Source organism: Antechinus flavipes, chromosome 3 (genome assembly GCF_016432865.1).
Source record: "Antechinus flavipes isolate AdamAnt ecotype Samford, QLD, Australia chromosome 3, AdamAnt_v2, whole genome shotgun sequence".
Classification (NCBI taxonomy): domain Eukaryota; kingdom Metazoa; phylum Chordata; class Mammalia; order Dasyuromorphia; family Dasyuridae; genus Antechinus; species Antechinus flavipes.
Genome location: NC_067400.1, coordinates 415809291 through 415829859, shown reverse-complemented (window position 1 = coordinate 415829859; position 20569 = coordinate 415809291). Strand labels below are relative to the sequence as shown.

The window sequence follows — 20569 nt, the reverse complement described above, 5'->3', positions numbered from 1 at the left end:
TTTAAATATATTTATTTCTTTAAGGGAATAATTTGAGATTTTGAAATTTTAAGAGAAAAAGTACTTCTAAGATCAAGATTTTTAAAAATTAAGGCATTCTTTAAAGTTTATTAATTTATCACGAAGAATTCATTTTTAAAGATTCCGAAATGTTCTATCATCTAATTTTTCATTACAAATATTTTGAGCACTGAGAATATACTAAAACTATACACCACTCTATCTTTGCCTCCAAATTTATTGTACATTAAGATTTTTTTTAAATGGCACTATTTCAAAACTCTGTTGGATAATTTATCTATTTTCAAGGATTATCCTTCAGTTACAGGGTCATTTTTGTAAATGTTACTTTGCTAAAAGAAGCAATATTTAGACTGTATGTGATTTTTGAACTTGATTCAAACCAAGTGAAGCATTTATGGCTCTGGAGAAATTGAATACAAATTTTTACAAACAAATGAGCATTTCATAATTATTTTTAAAAATTTGGATGTAGTTTTGAGGCAATGTAAAGAATATAATATTTTTTATGAAATTTCCAAATAAAGAACTTCCATGTTTCTTTTTTTCCAGAACTGTTATCCATCAGACTTGAAACTACAATTACAAATATGGATCTGTGTGTGTGTATATATATATATATATATATATATATATATATATATATATATGAAAAAAAAATTTCTATTACCTAATGTTTAGTACAGGAAAAACAATTAGCAAATTCATTAACTTTGTTTCTACTTTAAAAACTAATTAATAAAGTTATGTTTTTGTAAAGAAAAGTGTTGACTAAATTTCAGGGGCTGATAGGAGGATTAAAATGAAACTTAAATATAATTAAATTCCAGTTCCTTTTCTTTTATTCAGGGTCACTAATGATTTTAAATCTTATTTCACAGATAAAATTAGCCTTAAGAGAAGCATAAACAGAATCCAAATTCATGAACTTGCTAATTGGTCTTCCAAGTTAGCAGACAGATGTTTTAAGCTTTATAAGTAATTTCTAGAATACTTAGTAAATAAGGTTCAAGAAAGTCAAAGATAACATTTACTAATATCACATAAATTCAATTAGCAACCTTTGCATGCTCCAAAAAAATTCCCACTAATTCCCATAATAATGACAAAGAAACCTACATTTAAAAGCATATTAAAAAAAAGTGAATGAATGATCAGAAGTGGAAATGGATATGTAATGGGTAAAATACATGTTGCAAACATTCATTGCAAATGAAATTATTGGCATTTTTCACCAGTGTAAAAGGTATCACAAAATTATGTACAAAAAAATACACAAAAATTGTGCACATTCCAGGAGAACGATGTATATAAGCTATTAATAAAAGCATATACTAACCAGCCACAATGACACTGTCATTACGAGCTGGACCAAATTTCAGTGTCATCTCATGTTTATGTTTATGGACAGCCAAATGATCCTCGTTGGTAAAACGCTGTGGCAAAAAGTTTTAAAATACAGTTAAGATTTTCAATTTGATCAAAATAAATAATATGATATGGAAATTCATTTCCACAACATGTAAAACCACCATTAACATTGAAGTAGCAGTTCTTCTGTTAACTAAAAAAGAATCTATCTTTGTTAGTAGATATCAATATGGTAGATATCAAGTGATCAGAGGCACTCTAATATAAGAATAAACACTATAAAAATGTATCCTTAACATATACAACCCATTTCTGATGAAAAATTAAAAAAAAAAAAATACCAGTTAAGTAAACAATATAAATCTGTAGGTTTACATTACTTTTCATGTTATGTGTAACATTGTATGAGTCAATATTCAATAGCAAATGAACACATTAAAAACCTGACTTTTGAAAATGGTGTTTCATTTTTCAAGAGTTAAAAAATACTTACCACCTTTAAGTTTAAAAAAAAAAAACTAACTTAATTTTAACTTAAAAATTCTTCTGAAAATATTAGTTCTATAAAAGTAAAAAAATAAAATTTGCATTCTTTATATTCTCACAAAAATATATACATAATGGGCCACACATAAAAAATGACCCTATATGTTGAATGAATCTGCCTAACATGGAGAAAATCTAACTTAAGACTATATAGGTAAGTATTCCATAAGCACAAAAGCACTGTTGTTAAGTAATTAGTTGACCCAAAAGTCTTAGTTTTATTGATTTTTAAAAATTAATTATTTATATTAAATGCTTTTGAATTTAATATAACAAAAGTTGTTTTAAAATAAAGTGGGAGGATTTTTAAAATTCACTTAAAAATGAACTTTATCATCATTATAAAAACAAATTCTTCTAAAATTGGACATATACTATTTTCTGTACTGTTTGCTATGTCTAATTCCAAGTCCCAACATGAATTCTTTACATGCTCAGAGTAAGTACAAAAAAAATTTATATCTTTATAATGACGATTACCTTCAGCACATCAACTTGCTCCTAAGAAATATTTACTAAATGTACATGTTTCACATTTGGGGGGAAAAAAAAGAATGTTTAGCATTTATTCTTATAATTAGGATTTCAGAGCAATCACTTTAAAAACCTAAACCAAGCAAAAGGATTTCTGCTCAGATGCTTATTGTACTACATCAATAGTTTCAAACTCAAATAGATATAGATAGACGTACCCTTAAAATATCAAATTAGTATTAGCTATGTTGCACAGTGTTTTATTTGTTACATTTTCCAATTTCATTTTAATCTGGTTCAATTAAGGTTTTGTTGGTCCTTTCTGTGACACCTCTGCACCAGATAATATTTCCATTAGGAGCTATTATCTTCCACATGTACTTTACTTCTTCATCAAAACTATTGATTCCAAAATTTTATTTTGAACTAAAATTGTTCATTGTTCTAAGAAATTTAAACTATCAGACAATACAATTTGGAAGTCTGAAATCAAATGCCAATCTATGAAATACAGAATGGCTCACAATCTACTTAGCAATATTATGAAATTCTTACAAGAAAACTGAAGTTACAAGTGGTTTATATAGATATGGTTTTTATAAAACTTGTAATCAAGAGTCTTTATCTTCCCATTAAAAGTATGGAATTTGGTTAGATAGCATTTTTTAGTACTCTCAAGTTGTATGAAGCATACAGCCTATGGAAGCAACATCTATTTTTGCAGCAAAAAAGGCAATACAAAACATAAGCAATTATTCTGATGAAAGAAAAACAATGTAATATATACATACAGCTTTGCTAGACTTAAGATTTCTCTTTTAAGTTTAAATTTTAAGTTTTATTTTCATATAAATGCATTTACTTCTCTTTTCCCTTCAAATTTCAGTGATGTTGCCTTTTCCTCAACAGCAATCTCTTAAAATCACTGAATCTGAGTTTTTAAAAGATCTTACATTATTTAATCTAATAATCTTATTTTATACATTTATCAATTGCCTTTATCCACACATTTTTTAAAAAAATCTCTCATTGTTCTTTAACTTTATTTTCTTTTAAAACCCTGAATCCAAACATTTACTCAAGAATGTTGATCTTATTACATGTGAGACTGTATTCTGCTAAATGTTTATGGACCAAATGGAAAACTTTCTTAATCATTAATGTTCCTAGGTTTCTGATGAAATGTTTGACAATAGGAAAAATTAATCATCTGTAACATAGGATCATAGAAACGTAGAGTCAACCTGGTAGAGTCATCTAGTTTCTATTTGAACACTGCAAACAATGACCTATATACTTTTACAAGTGTGACATCTCACATTATTTTGTCAGCTGAAATTTTGGCTATTCAAGTACTTGCAATTGCATATTTTGAGACCATTGTATATCAAACTGTTTAATTAAATCATAAAAGTCCATCTGAATTTATCTATCTTTATTAGGAATTTCTAGGGACTTAGTCACAATATACTGATAGATTCGGAAGTCTTAATTTTATCAGCAGATCTAGGTATTATATACTTCCATTTCATGCCAGGTTTGCAATTAGCTCATAGAACATGAAACATTAGTGTATTTATTTTTTCTTTTCCATGACTGTGTCCTAGAATTCTTTACTTCTTGCTGAAATTCATCATGGCAATTACAATCAATTCTCCACTACTCTCATAGGATTTTACATTCATCATTTCCCTTAATAAATATCTTCCAACCACCCACTGTTGTTCATGAATTTTATTGTTAGCAATTACACTTCAAGAAAATATTAGACTGATCTAGACTGCTTAATGTTAAATGCCTGGAATGTAAACATCAATACAAATGCATACAAAATACACTTGGTATATACCACTTACCTGTTTTAAAGGGACAGAGAAGGGACACACAAATAAAGTACAGGTATGTAGTATTAAGAAAATTACATGGGTAAACTAAAATAAAGGGTGATTATTTTAAATTCAAAACAACTTATGGTATGCACTAGAGTACTTTTAAGTTTTATGTAAAAAAAAAAAAAGTTCCTCCATTCACACCCCACCTCCCCATTGCTTCCTCAGTCCCCATTGAAAGGGATGCAAAAGATGGTTACATAACATTACATGACACTGAGGAAAATTCTTGGTCAGGCAGAAGTTGGACTAATGGTATCTGAGGTATTTTCCAATTCTTAAATTTTGAGATCAGTAACTCTGAAAGTAGCACTATCCTGCAGTTGAATTTAAGAAACAATGCCAGAAAATATAATCCTCTGAAAAACTGAAATCACTAAGTATCAACCTAAATTGAATGAAATAATGCTTCCCAAACTTTGTGGGGTTAGGATTTCTCCCAGATAATGCCACCGGAAAGTAAGATAAAGTAAAATCTGTCCATGACAAAAGCAAAATGGAGAATGGTAGTCTAAATGCAGTCTAAGTCAAGCAATCAAGCAATAAACATTTATAAAGCACTTATTATATGCCAAGCACTATGATATGTGCTGGAGAGAAAATGAAAGGTAAAAGATGGTCCCTACTCTCAAGGTGCTCAGAGTTTAATGGGGGGCAACAACTAAAATATGAATGTGTTTGGTTTTTTTTTTTGTGACAGTCTAAATCCATATTGTATCAAGAAAGTGTCCCAATTACCAGAAAGGTGTTTTTTCTAAAGAGATCATGTTATTCTCTCTAAATTCTCAAAGCCCTAAATGAAATAAAAAATTGTGCGACACGCCTTGGTTTTGACCCCATGATCGCTAAGCAACCTTATGATTACCAATGTTTTTCAGGCTACTTGATACCTGGAAAAGGATGCCCTGTATTGCAGACTCAAGCACTTTGTTTACTAGAGAGCTATCTTTTATCTCATTGCAAATAAGATGACATTCCAATTTACAACACCTTTCTTTAACAGTTTAGCATTATTAGGTTCCCCAAAGTTCGATCACTTTGGGGTGATCTATTAAATCTTAGTTTCTTCTCTTATATGTATCTAACCAACCACACTTTCTCTATCTATTTGCTGGGTCAACTACCATGTCCCACTGCCTATGGGCCCCAAGGCTCTGTGCTGGGTCAGCTTCTCTCTTTTTTTTTTTACACACTCTCTCAGTGATGACTTCATAAGTTCTTATGGGTTTGAATCATGATTTCGATGCAGATTATTCCCAGTCTTAATCATAATCCTGAACTCCATTTATTTCTTCCATCACGAGTTACCTACTAGACATCACTACCCGAATAGTAAATTAAACTCAAAACACCCAAAATATTTGTTATCTTTGCCTGCCACCAAATCACCTACTCTTTCTAACTTTCCTATTCCCCTAGGTTCATAACTTTTGATTAGTCCTTTTCTTTCATCCCTCATATTGGGTCAGTTGTCAAGTCTATCTTCATGCTATATTTCACAAGGTCACCGCCTCAATTCAGATTCTTATCACACCCTTAACTCAACTACTGCAACAGCACTGAAATTAGTATCCCTGTATTTAGTCTTTCCCTTCCCCATTTCATCATCTACCCAGTTGCCAAAATGATATCCCTCAAGCATAGATCTGACCATTTTACTCTCCTGTTCAAGAAGCTTCACTGGCTTCCTTTTGCCTCTAAGGTGAAATACAAACTCCTCTGGTCTGACTGTTAAAGTCCTTCACAATTTAGTTTTACCATATCTTTCTAAACTTATTTGCACACTGTTGACACTCCAACCAAACAAGAATTATTATTCCCTAAAGAAAATATTATTTTGCCTCTAAAAAAGAGGCCTTTAAAACTAAATGGTAGCAATCACTACCAAACAAAAATTCACCAGGAAATTATTTCAGATATTTATCAAGGGAACAAATGGGAAAATGTGATTTAGTTTATCCAACATGTATAACATGCATTCATTCATTCAATATTAATTAAGCAAAGGTAATTTGCAAGACATTATCATGTACTGGCCAAAAAGAAAAGAAAAAAAATCGAGCTACAAGTAGTCTGACAGTAAAGCAAAAATTACTATATTACTATATAGGTCTAATAAAGCCTGCATCTATAAGGATAAAGACATCAAATATTATTTATCACTGACACAGAAAGGATATGATATAAATGAGTATAACATGTCATTAGAACAAAATTAACTCTGGTCTAACTTTTAAAGAAAATTGATATGGTAGTCAGCAATTAAGAAAATGATAGAGACAATCAATCTAATAAAATCTTAAATTAGAGCAAAGGATTAATGCCAGCAAAAATGAGATATTACTTAATATCTGCCACTTCGAGAAGAGGTTATCAGGCACCACTGTGACATTAGGCTGAAATACACTGTGGATATGCCTACATGAACCAATATACTGCATTTGTGATTTTAACAAAATTAAAAGATTCACAAAATGGAATTTTTAGAAATAATCCATTCTACATGTGCCTCTAAATTTAGTGGCAGTGTTAAGGCATGAATCCAGAGCCAATTTTTTATGCCAATATATCCAGTTAAACAGTATGTATGGAATATTGAGATATTAACAAATTTTGAGAAACCTGAGATGCTTACAACATATTGAAGTAAACACTCAAGAATTGCAGATCCAACCCATTCCCACTCCCCAAAAGAAACAAACATCGCGTTATTCAACTGATTTTGCAACTATATTAAAAATATAATAACAAAGGTATTTATGTAACTAATGTTCCGATCCCCTGAGACTAACCTTTAGTACAACATAATACAAATATCTTTAGAAACTTAAGAGAGTTATACTGAAATTTCAATAAAGCTAATACTGGCTTCACAAAGAACAAATTAAGTGAGTAAATCATGAATAACACAACACCTTGGTGCCAAAGCTTTTCATTATTATATAAAGTAGCCACTCAGATCTGCTACCTACGATTATGCTGTTCAACAATACTGCACATTTTTATAGGAAAAAAATGAGAAAATTCATTGACAGCATAGCAATTGGTTAAAGAACTACTGAGAATGTAGGTAAAAAATCCTCCAAGCAAAAATTTCAGAGAACAACTTTTTCAGAATTTCTACATATTAAAGAAAATATCCAATCCACTATAGTAAGACAATTAGTTACTATTTAACTTTTTAAAAGATACATAAAATTGTAATAAAATACAAATTAAACCCTGACACTATGAAGAAAGCTCAAAGTGACTTAAATATCAAGGGGACTACAGACCAGCAAGGATTTCTTTAGCCACACATAGACATACAGACAGCAATACCATCAGTGTTTTTCTCATTAGCTTATTAAGCACAAGCACCAAATCCTCATTATAACTTTAACTATAGGGTAACCTTAAGACAAGACTAATTAATCTAAGATTTCATTAAAGTACATTTTTTAAAATAACAAGGTAGTAAAAGAATATGATTATAAAGTAAATCTCATGATAAAGATTCAAAGATAACAATTATTGGATAAATTACAGTAATTTAGATTACTAATACCAAACACAAAGGAACAATGAGGCTACCTAAAAGATATTGCTATCTGCTTGTCATAAAAACAGTTTTGCAAAATCATACTCAAAATTATAATTTACTGCAAAATCAGCCAGTAATACTGGATTCATGCTTTAAAACACAACACTAATATGAACTTTAATTAGAGCATGAATATTTGCTTCACCACACACACAAAAAAAACCCCCCAAACATTTTGAGTGTAAGGTCTAACTAAGCTTTAGAAACAGTTAATCAGAGAATGTTTAAGGTAGATCTATCCCCAGAATTCTTCAAGTTAAGAAAAATAACTGTCTTAGGGAGTTAAGAGTGATGTGCCAAGAAGTAAGCAGATGAAACCAGATTATTTCTTTATGCTCTATATAAATGATTTTCTACATTCTATGACATCTGGAGGCAGTTCTGTAGTTCTATAATCTTATAGAACTGATGCAGAAACTATCTTATAAAACATCTCTCCATCCATTCTAAAAATCTGAAATTCATTGATTGTATAAAACTAAAGCACACAGACTGTAATGCCAGATCTCCAATAGGTCAACATAATATTTCAAAGATCCTTAAAATTACTTAGGAAGTTAATAATAATAATCATCTAGCAAATATAAAAGCATTTTATTTTAATAGATGCTTTTCTTTTAAACTCACTTACCACTGACATTTACAATACCATTCTCAAATGCTGTGCCTGTTGAAAAAAAGACTTAGCTAGTGTATATGAAAGGGCTTTATTTTATACTATTTAAGACCATAACAAAAAACAGGAAAGCATAATAAATTTCTTAAAAGAACATTAAAAATTAAGGCAATCATTTTATCAATATTTAAAACGAATGTCACCAAAACCAAGTCCTAATATCAAATTAAGTCTTCTGTAATATAAAATCTACTATTTTTATTGAAACTTTTAGGATACTACTTCAAAATTAATTTCAATAAATTAATGATCATTTTCATAAATACAATATCCAAATAGCAACATAGGCTTTGTTATATATTTTTAAAAAGTAGCAGTAGATAATAGTCAACATCTTAGAGCTACAGTAGAAAAAGATTTTCTGCTTCGAATGTTTAGTAATTTATAGGTATAAAGTTTAAAGTTAATATTAATCCTAATAAAAGACATACACTGAAATATCTCAATCAGAATATCAACCTTAATTGGCTTTAAATAATAATCTAATATCTAGCACCTTTGCTAAATTAGTATTATTTAAATTCAAGGATATTATTGTTGATACTTTTAAAGTCTGCTGAATGAGAAAACTGTTAATACTTTATAAGATTTAATATTAATTGGTTACTGCTTGACATAAGGCAGATTTTATTGTGCCTAGTATATGTAGAAAGGATGGTGATAAAGTAATATTTCTTTTAAGAAAAAAAGACAACATGGTCTGAATTTATGCATCCAAATGAATATGCTTGTATTATTTTTTAAAATTTTGGAATTGTTTCCAAGAAAAAAAAATTGAATTTGTAGTCAGATTATAAGCCATAAAAAATGAATGAACATAATTATTTTATGGTTACATTTCACTTTTCAATCAGATCATTCAGGTCTGGATCAAGGAAATTTTGGCTATTTGAAAAAAAAAAATCCTCAAAAGAAGAAAAATTGCCAGCTCTGAGCTATCCAAAATGGTATGTGCTGCTCTGAAAACAAATTCAAAATTGTCTGATATTGGTGACATAAATGCATAGTTTCCCAAAATTCTGCTGGGAGCAACAGTCATTTGAATTTTAAATTCTTATTTTTTAAAGTTACATTTTGACCATATTCCATATCCTAAATAAACCAAAGTTATAATAATGATTCTACAGCCACCTGCTCACATAAAACATAGCTAATTTAAAAGCAGTCCCACTTATATACTGAGATTTCAACTGGATCATACTACAATATAACCCAGAAACTATTCTGTAGGAGTATTTTTATACCTGTAAAATTAACTTAGATCACAAAAAGCAAATGATTTAGTCTACCTATAATCAAAATAAGATTCTTCAATTATATATTATGAAAACATTAAAATATATAAATATTGGCCATAAAGTACTGATACTTTCTCTTGTGATAAACCCTATAATACTTTACTGGACTTAAGATCTCATCAAAGTAGGTATTTCTTCACTGTTGCAGATGCAACCTATTAATTTCTTCTGATTTTGTATAACTGTTCTCCAGAGCCACAGGAGGTACAAGCCAAAGTAGCAGAAGCTTTTCTCATATTCACCTGACAGTGTGAGACTATCATGCTATCCAGTTGTGATCTTCCTCATTATGCAACAAAGCCAATCTTGTTTTTCAATCACACATTTCTTTGATTATGTCCTTTACACTACTTTTCTATTTTGTAGTGTGTTGCAACCTGTTTATTCCCATCATGTACCTGCCCACTGCCCTCTGGGTGATCCTCAAATTCACATCTTCATGACCACAGCTATACGTCCACACCAGTTCAGAATTACAAAGATAGGCCTTTGCTTCAGAGAGAAGCTTGAAGAACTTTGTAATTTTCCAAACATCTAGTCCACTTTCTTCTTCCTGTTAAATTATGGGAACAAATCAAACTGTACATTTGCAGGATTTGTACAAGCTTAATATACTGCTCAGAGAACACTATAGGTTGTCTGTCCAAATGCCTACCATAGTCCAGACAACAGACATTCTTCATCTACTTTAAGAGTTGTTTTTTTTTTCTTCATGGAAAATTATTTTGTATGATTATTGGTTTCAGGAAGCTCTGTGACACTCTGGGAATTAATGCCTACAACATAATTTCAACCATATAAACTTTTGGATCTCACTATCTACAGAGACTCTTTCTCTTCAACTTGACCTCTGTGCTAGCCCTCATCTATGAAAAGAGACAGCTCTTGATTTGAATGATAACAGGGTAATCAAAGTTATCTGTTACCTCTTTTAAGGAATGTCATATACTTATATATGCAGGGAAGATATTTTATTAGAAAGCCTTAAAGGTAAATTACCTCATCAGATGCATTTATAAATCAGAGATAGGGCAGTTGGATCTTGGTCTTCTCTACAATTTTAGTTGAGTGATGGTAAAAATTTAATCTACTGTGGAATACAATATCCAAAAAGCCTGCCTGTTCTCCATTAACATTTCCAAAAATGTTCTTAACACATGTTCAATTATTCTCACTAAAATTTCAAATAGAAAAGAAAAATGATAATATGCATTCATAATTTGGTTTCCTATTTTGAGGGATAGTAATAAGGATTAATACTTTTGTCTACACCTTTGTTATTATTATTATTCCCTTTATGAATATTATAATTATTCCCTTTATGAAATTTCTTAAAAAACAAATAAGCAAAAATCCACCTTCATATTTTAAACTAATAGTGGACTTTGCTGCCAGAACTGTTTGTTTAGCAACTAAGTCAAGTGTTCTCCTAACTAAGGCAGTTTGGGAGCTTTTTTTGGTCGTCTTGTTAAAATTTTTATAATTGTTTTGATATATTTTCTTCCAACCATTTTTCATTCCATTTATTCATTTCATCAATAACTTGCATAATTAGGTTATGTGGGAGTTATTTTATTAGATACTATGTTTTCCTAACTTTTGTTCCTCCAGATTTGCACAAATTTTGATGTTGGTATCTGTTAACAAGACAGTAATCTGATTGTATACAGACAGCTGATTAAGGAAAAGTTTGAGCTAACTGGTTCCTATTTGTTAACATATAAGCAATTTAATTCACATACACATCTATACATCCAAGAGTTTCCCAAAAGTCTTATGCAATTTTAAGCTTTAATAACTTCAACAGTATTTCCCACCATTTCTTGCCATCTCTACATCTAGATTTTTTTGCATTTAAACTAAATATCAAAGTATATGTTGATTTACTAAAAAGGTCTTAAAAAGCTCTTCAAAGAATATTCCAGTTTCTTCATCTTTTGCAAGAGCTGAATAAACTTCAATTATTTTCATTGTGGTCTTTTATCAAGTACTTACAATACTGACAGTACAATTTATGAGATCACCAAAGAGCCTATGAAATGATGTTTCTAATTATTGCCTTTGAATGGATGACAAAAACCATTTTCCCTCAGTTTCTTTGTTTATCTCTCTAAGAAAGGCCTAAGAGCTTCCTTTCATTTAGCAACAACTTTCTTTTTCTGACTAAACGGTAAGTCAACAAGTATTTATTAAGTACTTACGTGTACCAGGCACTGTGCTACTAAGTTCCTGGGATAAAAAGGACAAAGTACAATCCTTGCTCTCAAGGAGCTGATAATTTCAAGAAAGAAACAATATGAAAACTACTACAGGATAAACTAGAGAAAATCAAAAGTATAAAGGGATTAGCATTAAGGGGGTTTCTTGTTGAAAAATGCAATTTTTCTAGGACTTAAGAGAAAAGTAGGGAAACCAGGAGTCTTTAATAAGGAGGGAGAGAATTCCAGACAGAGCAATCAGACAGTAAAACGGTCTAGTAAACTGTCTTTTTTTTTTGAGAAGGGGGGGAGTAAAACTATGTAGACAAACAGCAAAGAAGTCAGTATCACTGGCACACAGATAATGTGATATGGTATAACAAAACTGGAAAGGTAGAAGGGAAGCCAAATTATTGACAGGGAAGGAAGCCAGTTTATTAAAAATTAAGCAAGGGAATGGAGACAGAAGGAAGGGAAGGATGAAAATAACACAGTCAGACCTGTGATTTTAGAAGATCAATTTTGATATCTGAGTAGAAGATGGAATGGAATGGAGTGGGAAACCTTGAGGAAGAGAGACCAATCAGTAATCTGTTGCAACAGTCCAGAAATAAAGCGATGAGGCTCTGCACCAGGGTGATGGCAATGTCAGAGAAGACAAGAGCATAGTATATGTGACAGTTACAAAACTGGCACAATTCCATGCCTTTTATAGTTTTCTATATGTTGTTCATTATATGAAAATCACATATATATCAAGATAAGGTTTTTAATAAGTTGTCCAAAAATTATGTGATCTTAGGACTATATGCCCATTTTTATCACTATGACACCATAAATGCAGAAATTTGAAGGAGCCAAATGAAGGCACTTCACATTTCCCTTGTTTCATGGGTTACTATAACCAAAGAATTCATAAGTCTGCAAGGGATAAGTGAATAGCCTGCAAGTAATGGACTCTTGCTAAGGCTGTAGTTGAGGCTTTTCTTGTTCAATACTCAAAGAGAAGCTACTCTACTTGACATAGCCCTCAAGGATCACAGGTTCTCGCCTTATCACAACGAATTTAAAAGAGTAGGAAACTCAAATAAAATGTTTCAGAAATCCAATCAGTTTATAATTTCACAGAATCTTGGAGGAAGACTATTGAAATCCTATGACTATCTTGGAACAAAAAGCCCAAACTCTTAGACTTCATCAGGTTCTACCGAAAGATTCAATTAATATTCAAGTCAACAAACATTTATCAAGTATCTTCTTAGAAGGTACTGCCAGGTCCTAGAAATATAACAACCACAACCAAAACTGTGCCCTCAAAGAGTTTACATTCTATTGAAGAATGGCAATTAGTAATAGTAACTTAGAATTTGATACATTTGAGCAAATATCCTTTCCAGGGCATGGCTTCTACCTTTTTCAGAAAATTTAACAGTCTTCTTTGTACAATACTAAAAATATAACAAGCAAGGAATACCCAGACTTTACTGATAATAGATGAAATACTACATAAACTTTTTTATGTAGCTTATATTTATAAAAGAGATTTACGCTGATATTTTTTGATTGACTTGTAGGACATCTCTTAGGATCTGAGAAATTTCCTCCTATTTTCCAAGAATATAATGAAGTATTAAATTATAGAATGCCAATATATAAGATGGCCTATTTTAGGAGGAAAAAACCTACTTAAAGGAAAATGAAAAGAAAAAAAAAAACTTCCTGGGGGAAAAATTACTTCATTGTTTTCTTGCCCAGACGTTTTTTTTTCTGGGCGGGAGGGAGGAGAATAGGAGTGAAAAATGGATGCAGGAACATGACTGATCCAATTTGCTTAAGGCATAAAGAAATCAAATAATTTGCTAAAGGTCACACAGAAATAGTTCTGGGATTGAATATCTGCTATTTCTGACTCTGAGACCTGATCTTTAGCACTATCAAAATACCTCTATTTTCATAAAAAGGAAAAAAGGGAGAAATCTAACATTTTTATTTTGCATTACTTCAGATATAATAATCATAGAAAAGTTTAATTTTATAAGTGGTTGTTACAGGAAATAGTGATAAAACTCCTACTTACCATACCAGAGAAGTATCTTTTGAAAAGGCAGGTTAAAATAATATTGAAATGCTTACTAAGATTATAAAACACACACATATGTTGAAATATATACAAACATGTGTGTTGTATGCACGTATAAATATGTATACATATTTTAATATACATAGGCATCACACACACGAGCACTAGACAGTCATTTTGACTCACTGTTCCTATAGTATATATTATAAATTTGACAGCAATTAGATTAATAGTTAATAGAATTGGAGAATTCAAATATATTCAGGACAGTATTAATCAATTACCAACTAATTCTAAAATAGTACAAAACAGATCATCATTTTTCAGCAAGACCATGTATTTTTAATCGAAATTTCATTTTTGAATACATTTAAAAATTAAATTGTATTTTATTACCCCCACATTGTAATATATTTTAATGAAACTAATTTTATAACAGCAGGTACTCCCTTTTTTCTTCCCTATCTATGTTTTCTTATCATAAAAAACAAAAAACAAAACAAAAACAAAACAAACTATGGTACCATAAAGCTACCATAGTAGCTTTAACCTATATGAATATTACAATATCTAGAATGTTTTTTTTTAGAAGATAGATTCCTTAAGATTATGTTCAACTCAAACTAGAATACACTACCTATTAAAATACCTATTAAATTAAAATTATAAATACTTTCTAAAAATTTCTGGGGGATAGTTCTATTCTTAGTTATTTATTCAACTTGCACATACACAAATGGATAAAGTGATCACATTACCTGGCCGCATCCAGGGGCAGTGCATAGAAAGGGTTTGTCATCACTCATATTCCACAGGTCCTTGAACTGCCTGTATTGAAAGGATAAGACCTTTATAGAACATTTTAAATTCAAACATACCAATTCAAAACAATTTTATTTTCTAACAAAAATACATTTGCGATGACTTAGATTACCTTAAAAAGAGCTATGAAATATATTTTTTTTCTTTATGAGTATTTTGGTAGTATCTTAACCCTCTATAACACATCTTATAAAGACAAATATATAATACTAACATTAGATATACAACTAGGAATCTATGTATATTTATTAACAATGTATATCTTACCTAAAAATGATTCATTCTTTCTATTTTTATCAATTTACATTTTTATGCTAATAATTTGAAAGATCTCATATAGTTCTTAAACAATTAATTAATATCTGAACGAGGTACATAGCACTGTACATTGTTACTTGATAAGGAGAATCCCTCTATTGCACATTTGTTTTTGGTTGGGTTGTTTTCCTCGTCCATACTTAACAAGAAAAAGGAATGGTTGTAGTAGAAGAGCTATGGAGATATTCTAGCTACTAACACTAATCTCTGCTCTGAACCGGTCCAAATGACCATGAAGCGCCTTACTTTTATTATTAAACAAATCAGGACCCAATAATCTATATCAATATACTACCTTTTTTTTTTTAAACCTGACAATTCAGTCTCATTTGTAAACAGGTTTCTGAGATCAACCCTCAACAAGTACTTATTAAGTTCCTAAGAGGTAGATACAAATGCAAAGAATGTAAAGCTTTCTAAATGCAATGAATTTACAAACAAAAAAAACCTTTATGGGGTGGAACAAAGATGGTGGAGAATAAAAGATAAAAGGTCTTTGAGCTTTTCCTGGCTTCCCTCAGAATCAACACCAGATAAAGCCTCTGACTGGGTTTTGGAGTGACAGAACCCACAAATACTTGAAATGTAACAAATTTCCAGCAGAAAGAAAAAAAAAAAAGAGCCTAGACAACATCTTTGAAGAAATCATCAAGGAAAACTATCCTAGAACTAGAGGGTAAAATAACAATTGAAAGAATCCACTCATCACCTCCTGAAAGAGATCCTCAAATGAAAACTCTTAAGGAATATTATATCTAAATTCCAGAATTATCAGATCAAGGAGAAAATACTGCAAGCAGCCAGAAAGAAACAATTCAGATATTGAGGAATCATAATCAGGATTATCCAGGACCTAGCAGCTTTCATTTTAAAAGATTGAAAGTCCTTTAATATGATATTCCAGAGGGCAAAGGATCTTGGACTGCAGCCAAGAATCAACTACCCAAACTAAAGATGGATTTTCAATAAAATAAGGGATTTTCAATTATTTTTGATTTTTAAAAAAATCATCTTTATTATAAACTTAACAACAACAAAAACCACTTCAATATGTAAATAAAAGATGACTGTATGCGTGAATTTCTACTGTATAATTATTTTTAAAAGAATATATTACAAGGGCAGCTAGGTAACACAGTGGATAGAGCACCAGCCCTGAAATCAGGAGGACCTGAGTTCAAATCTGGTCTCCGACAGTTAACACTTCCTAGCTGTGTGACCCTGGGCAAGATCACTTAATATTAACCTTCTACTCAAACTTCAGTGGCTCCCTAGATTGCCTCCAAGATCAAAAATAAATTTTTTTTTTTAGTATTTAGAATCCTTTATTCCCTTACCTATTTGTAACTTTTTTTTTCTTTTTTCTTTTTTTTTAAAGACTTATGCCCCTTCACATTTTCTGACAGTGACATTGCCAAATTGCCGTTCTTCAGAGAGGATTTTCAATCTACAACCTTCATGCCTAGATTTCTCTCAGCTTACACACCTAGCTTCCTTCATGATTCAATTCCAATCTTGTTCTTCCTAGAGGCCTTTTCTTGACCCTGTCCATTCCCACTCCACTGCTACTACATTTCCTCACATATTACCCTCCATTTACACTGCACCTTATATACATATAAATTGCATATAATCTCCCCACGTAGAAAATGGCCCTTTTAAAACAAGAACTATTTTTGCCATTCTGCTTATGTCCAATATTTAACTTAGTTAACTGGAGCATAGTAAGCATTTAATAAATGCTTCTTGAGAGAGATAAAATAGCAATGAAGAATGATACTAAATATTGTGTGGCTCAGACTAAAAAAACGAGAAGAGAAGATCACTTTTAGTTTATATTTCTGTTACTTTACAGATATGAAATAAATAATAGCAAGCACAGTTATTTTATTCATTGGTGAGAATTGATTGGAGAATTGGTGAGCAAACACTGCTGGTTCTATTATCTCTATCTGGACTTTTTCAGTTTTTCTCCTCAGTTTATTTGCATATAAACTTCAGCCCTATATTTATTCCTGAATTCCTCCAGCTACCTGTGATTTTTCTTTTACATTAAAAATAATGGGATGAAGTATTGAATAAAAGATTTATGTGGAAGAGGGAAGAACAGATGTGGTTGAAAGCAATCTCCCAACACCCATTCCACCATGCTCCACTGCAGTTTTGTTGAATTAACAGGATGATCTGAAGTAGACCCAGACTAATGACAAGGAAACATGACAAGAATTAATAAAAATTTCAGAAAATAAGTCAGATAACCAAATAATAAATATTTATTATATGCTTACTATTTGCTAGGCAATGAGAATATAAACACAAATAATTAAAACAATCCCTGTTATAAAAAACTCACATTCTATTGGGAAGCAGTGTGTGTGTATGTGTGTGTATGTGCGTGTGCATGCACATACACCTGTGCCAAGGCATCCATATGTGTATGTGCATGTGTATGTTGCATGTAAGTATATATAAAATGAATACAAGATGGAAAGGGCACTAGTATGGGAAGTGGCATTAGGAAAAGAATCATTAAGAAGTTAGTATCTTGAAGCAATGAGGATTTTGTGAGGTTCATGTGAAGAGGAAGTGCCTATTCTACACATGGGCAATGGCCAATGATAAGATTATGATTCAGAATGACAGCTGGAGAAAAGTAGTTGAATGTGGTGTTCTCTTCTTTAAAATATAATGGTTCTCTCTGGGAGCAGGTTTCTTGGGGAGGTTTCTGGAGGCAGCCTTAGTTTCAGTTACAAGTAATAATCATTCCAAATGCAGCCAGGTGTAAAAAATTCAGATCTTTTATTGCTTTCTCCAAAATTGCCCGGTTAGTTTCTTGGAGACCTATCTCTCTGCTTGGTTCCAAGAGCTCTTGCTGCTAATCTTTTGCCTTTGCCAGCTTCGGCTTCTCTTCTTCCAAAGGTCTCCAGCCAGAACCAAGGAGAAAATTGTAATGAATCTGTCTTGCCTCCAAGAGAGGGCTACTGGCTCTCAATCTTCCAGAGTGCTCTATGTCTGTCCCAGAGTGCTCCCTTCTCTGTCAATCTTCTGAACTAACTAACCTGAAGCTCTAAGAGTTTCTTTATATATGATCTCCCAAAGGTTGACTCCTCCTCTGAGGAAGGGATTAAGGGAGGGGTGAATTCAGTTACAAAGTTACAAATTGAACTTTGCAACTTTGCAAAACTCCAATGAGTACTTAAAAACTTCTTGCTAATATGAGCTCTCCAAAGGTGTGAACACAACCATTGTTTCTATCAGTTCCACTTAGTACCTTGTTTCAAGTTTTGGCCCATCACATCTCCTTGTAAGATCAGATCAATCATACTGAACCATGCTAAATTAGATAATTATTGTCTCTATCTAATGAGTTAACACTTTGTAAGGATTCCAACAGTTGAAAAAAATTAATCTAAGCCTAAGGGCTACTGCTGTCTGTGCTTGCAATGTAATAAATAGCCTTTACTAACAATTAAATTCAGGCCTTTTTTTTTTGCCGGGGAAAGACCGGAAGAGGTACAATTCATTAGTTATCATTAGAAATTAGCTGAGGACCCAGAGAAATTGCATAGCAGCCGAGCAGATAACAGAGCACGGTGAAATAGAAAAATGTATCCCTGCTGTTATCCTAACACTTCTGTCTTTTGTACCTAAATTCAAAAAAGTTGTCCACAATAAATGCCTCCACTTACTCTCCTCTTAAATCCTTATAATCTGGCTTTTGACCACATCATTCTGCTGAAACTGCTCTCTCCCCTCTCCACAGCTTCATCCTGCAGCTCAAAGCAATCTCCCCTGTGCCTTAGGAACAGCTCTCAACCTTTAAAAATGAGCAAAAAAGCAAAAACAGCTCTTACCATAGAGAGCTACTATGGAAACCAAGGAAGACCAGAACACAAACCCAAAAGAGGATAGCAAATGCAAAATGGCTGCAGATGAAGCCTCAAGGGGTTTTGAATGTATATAGGACTGCTTGCCATATAGGGGAGGGGGTGGGGGGAAGGAGGGGAAAAATCGAAACAGAAGCTAGTGCAAGGGATAATGTTGTAAAAAATTACCCTGGCATGGATTCTGTCAATATAAAGTTATTATTAAATAAAATTTAAAAAAAAAAGGGCGGGGGGGGGGGGAATATGAATGAATCTCAAGTTCAAAAGATTCCCTTGGAAGAGTTCAAAAAGGATCTAAGGAAAGTAGAAGAAACATGATAAAATGAAATGAGTACTGCAGAAGAGTTATGAAGACACCTTGGCAAAGGAAGCACAAAAACTGAAAAAAAAAAAACCAACTCCTTGAAAAATAGAAAAAAAAAAAATCCACTGAACAAAAAAATTTCTTTAAAAATACAATTGGTCAAACGCAAAAGGAGGTTAAAAGGCTAACTGGATGTCTCTATCAGGTCTGTATTCCAAAGTGATCATAAAAAAGGCAAAAGGACCCACATATGAGCAAAAATGTTTCTAGCACTTGGAACTGGACACTGAGTAGATGTCCATCAGTTGGGGTATGGCTAAATAAGTTATAGTATATGAATGGAATGGAATATTATTTTCTATAAGAAACGATCGGCAGGATGATTTCAAAAAGACCTGGAGAGACTAACATGAACTGATGCTAAGTGAGGAGAACCAAAAGAACATTGTACACTACCAACAAGATTGTGTGATGATCAGCACCTGTGAAGGACATGGGTCACTCAATAATGAGGTGATTTAGGTCAATTCCAATAGGCTTGTGATGGAGAGAGCCATCAGAATCCAGAGAAAGGACTATGGAAATTGAATGTGGATCACAACACCGTGTTTTTACTTTTTTTGTTTTTTGATTGTTTTTTCGCTCTCTTTTTTTAAAATCTGATTTTTCTTGTGCAGCAAGATAAATGTGGAAATATTTTCACTAGAATTGCATATGTTTAACATATTAGATTACTTGCAATCTAAGGAAGGTAGAGAGAAAAGGGAGAAAAATATGAACACAAGGGTGAATGTTAAAAACTATCTTTATATTTTAGGGAGGGAAAATGCTATATTACAAAATGGAGGAAAAATAATTCACTGAAAATTAGAACTGGGCAAATGGAAGTAAATGACCCAATGAAAAATAAAAAATCAATCAAAAAAATTTTTTAAATGAAGAAATAAGAAGAAAATGTCAAATACTTCATTGAAAGAAACAACTGACTTAGAAAAAAGATATAGGAGAGATGATGTAACAATTATTGAACTACCTGAAAAGCACAATAAAAAAAAGACACCTTTCAAAAAATCAAATCGTCCAGATATTCTATTTTTTTAAA

At 31.6% G+C, this 20569-nt stretch overlaps 1 protein-coding gene across 1 annotated transcript in view; it reads right to left on the bottom strand.

The window, feature by feature from the left end:
* ATF2 (activating transcription factor 2) overlaps window positions 1-20569 on the bottom strand; it is a 118647-nt gene that overhangs the window by 54805 nt on the left and 43273 nt on the right. The window contains exons 3-4 of the mRNA XM_051986171.1: window positions 14895-14964; window positions 1361-1457 (exon numbers count right to left, since the gene is read on the bottom strand). Of these exons, the coding sequence (XP_051842131.1) occupies window positions 1361-1457; window positions 14895-14964 (167 nt within the window). The remainder of the gene's footprint in view (window positions 1-1360; window positions 1458-14894; window positions 14965-20569) is intronic.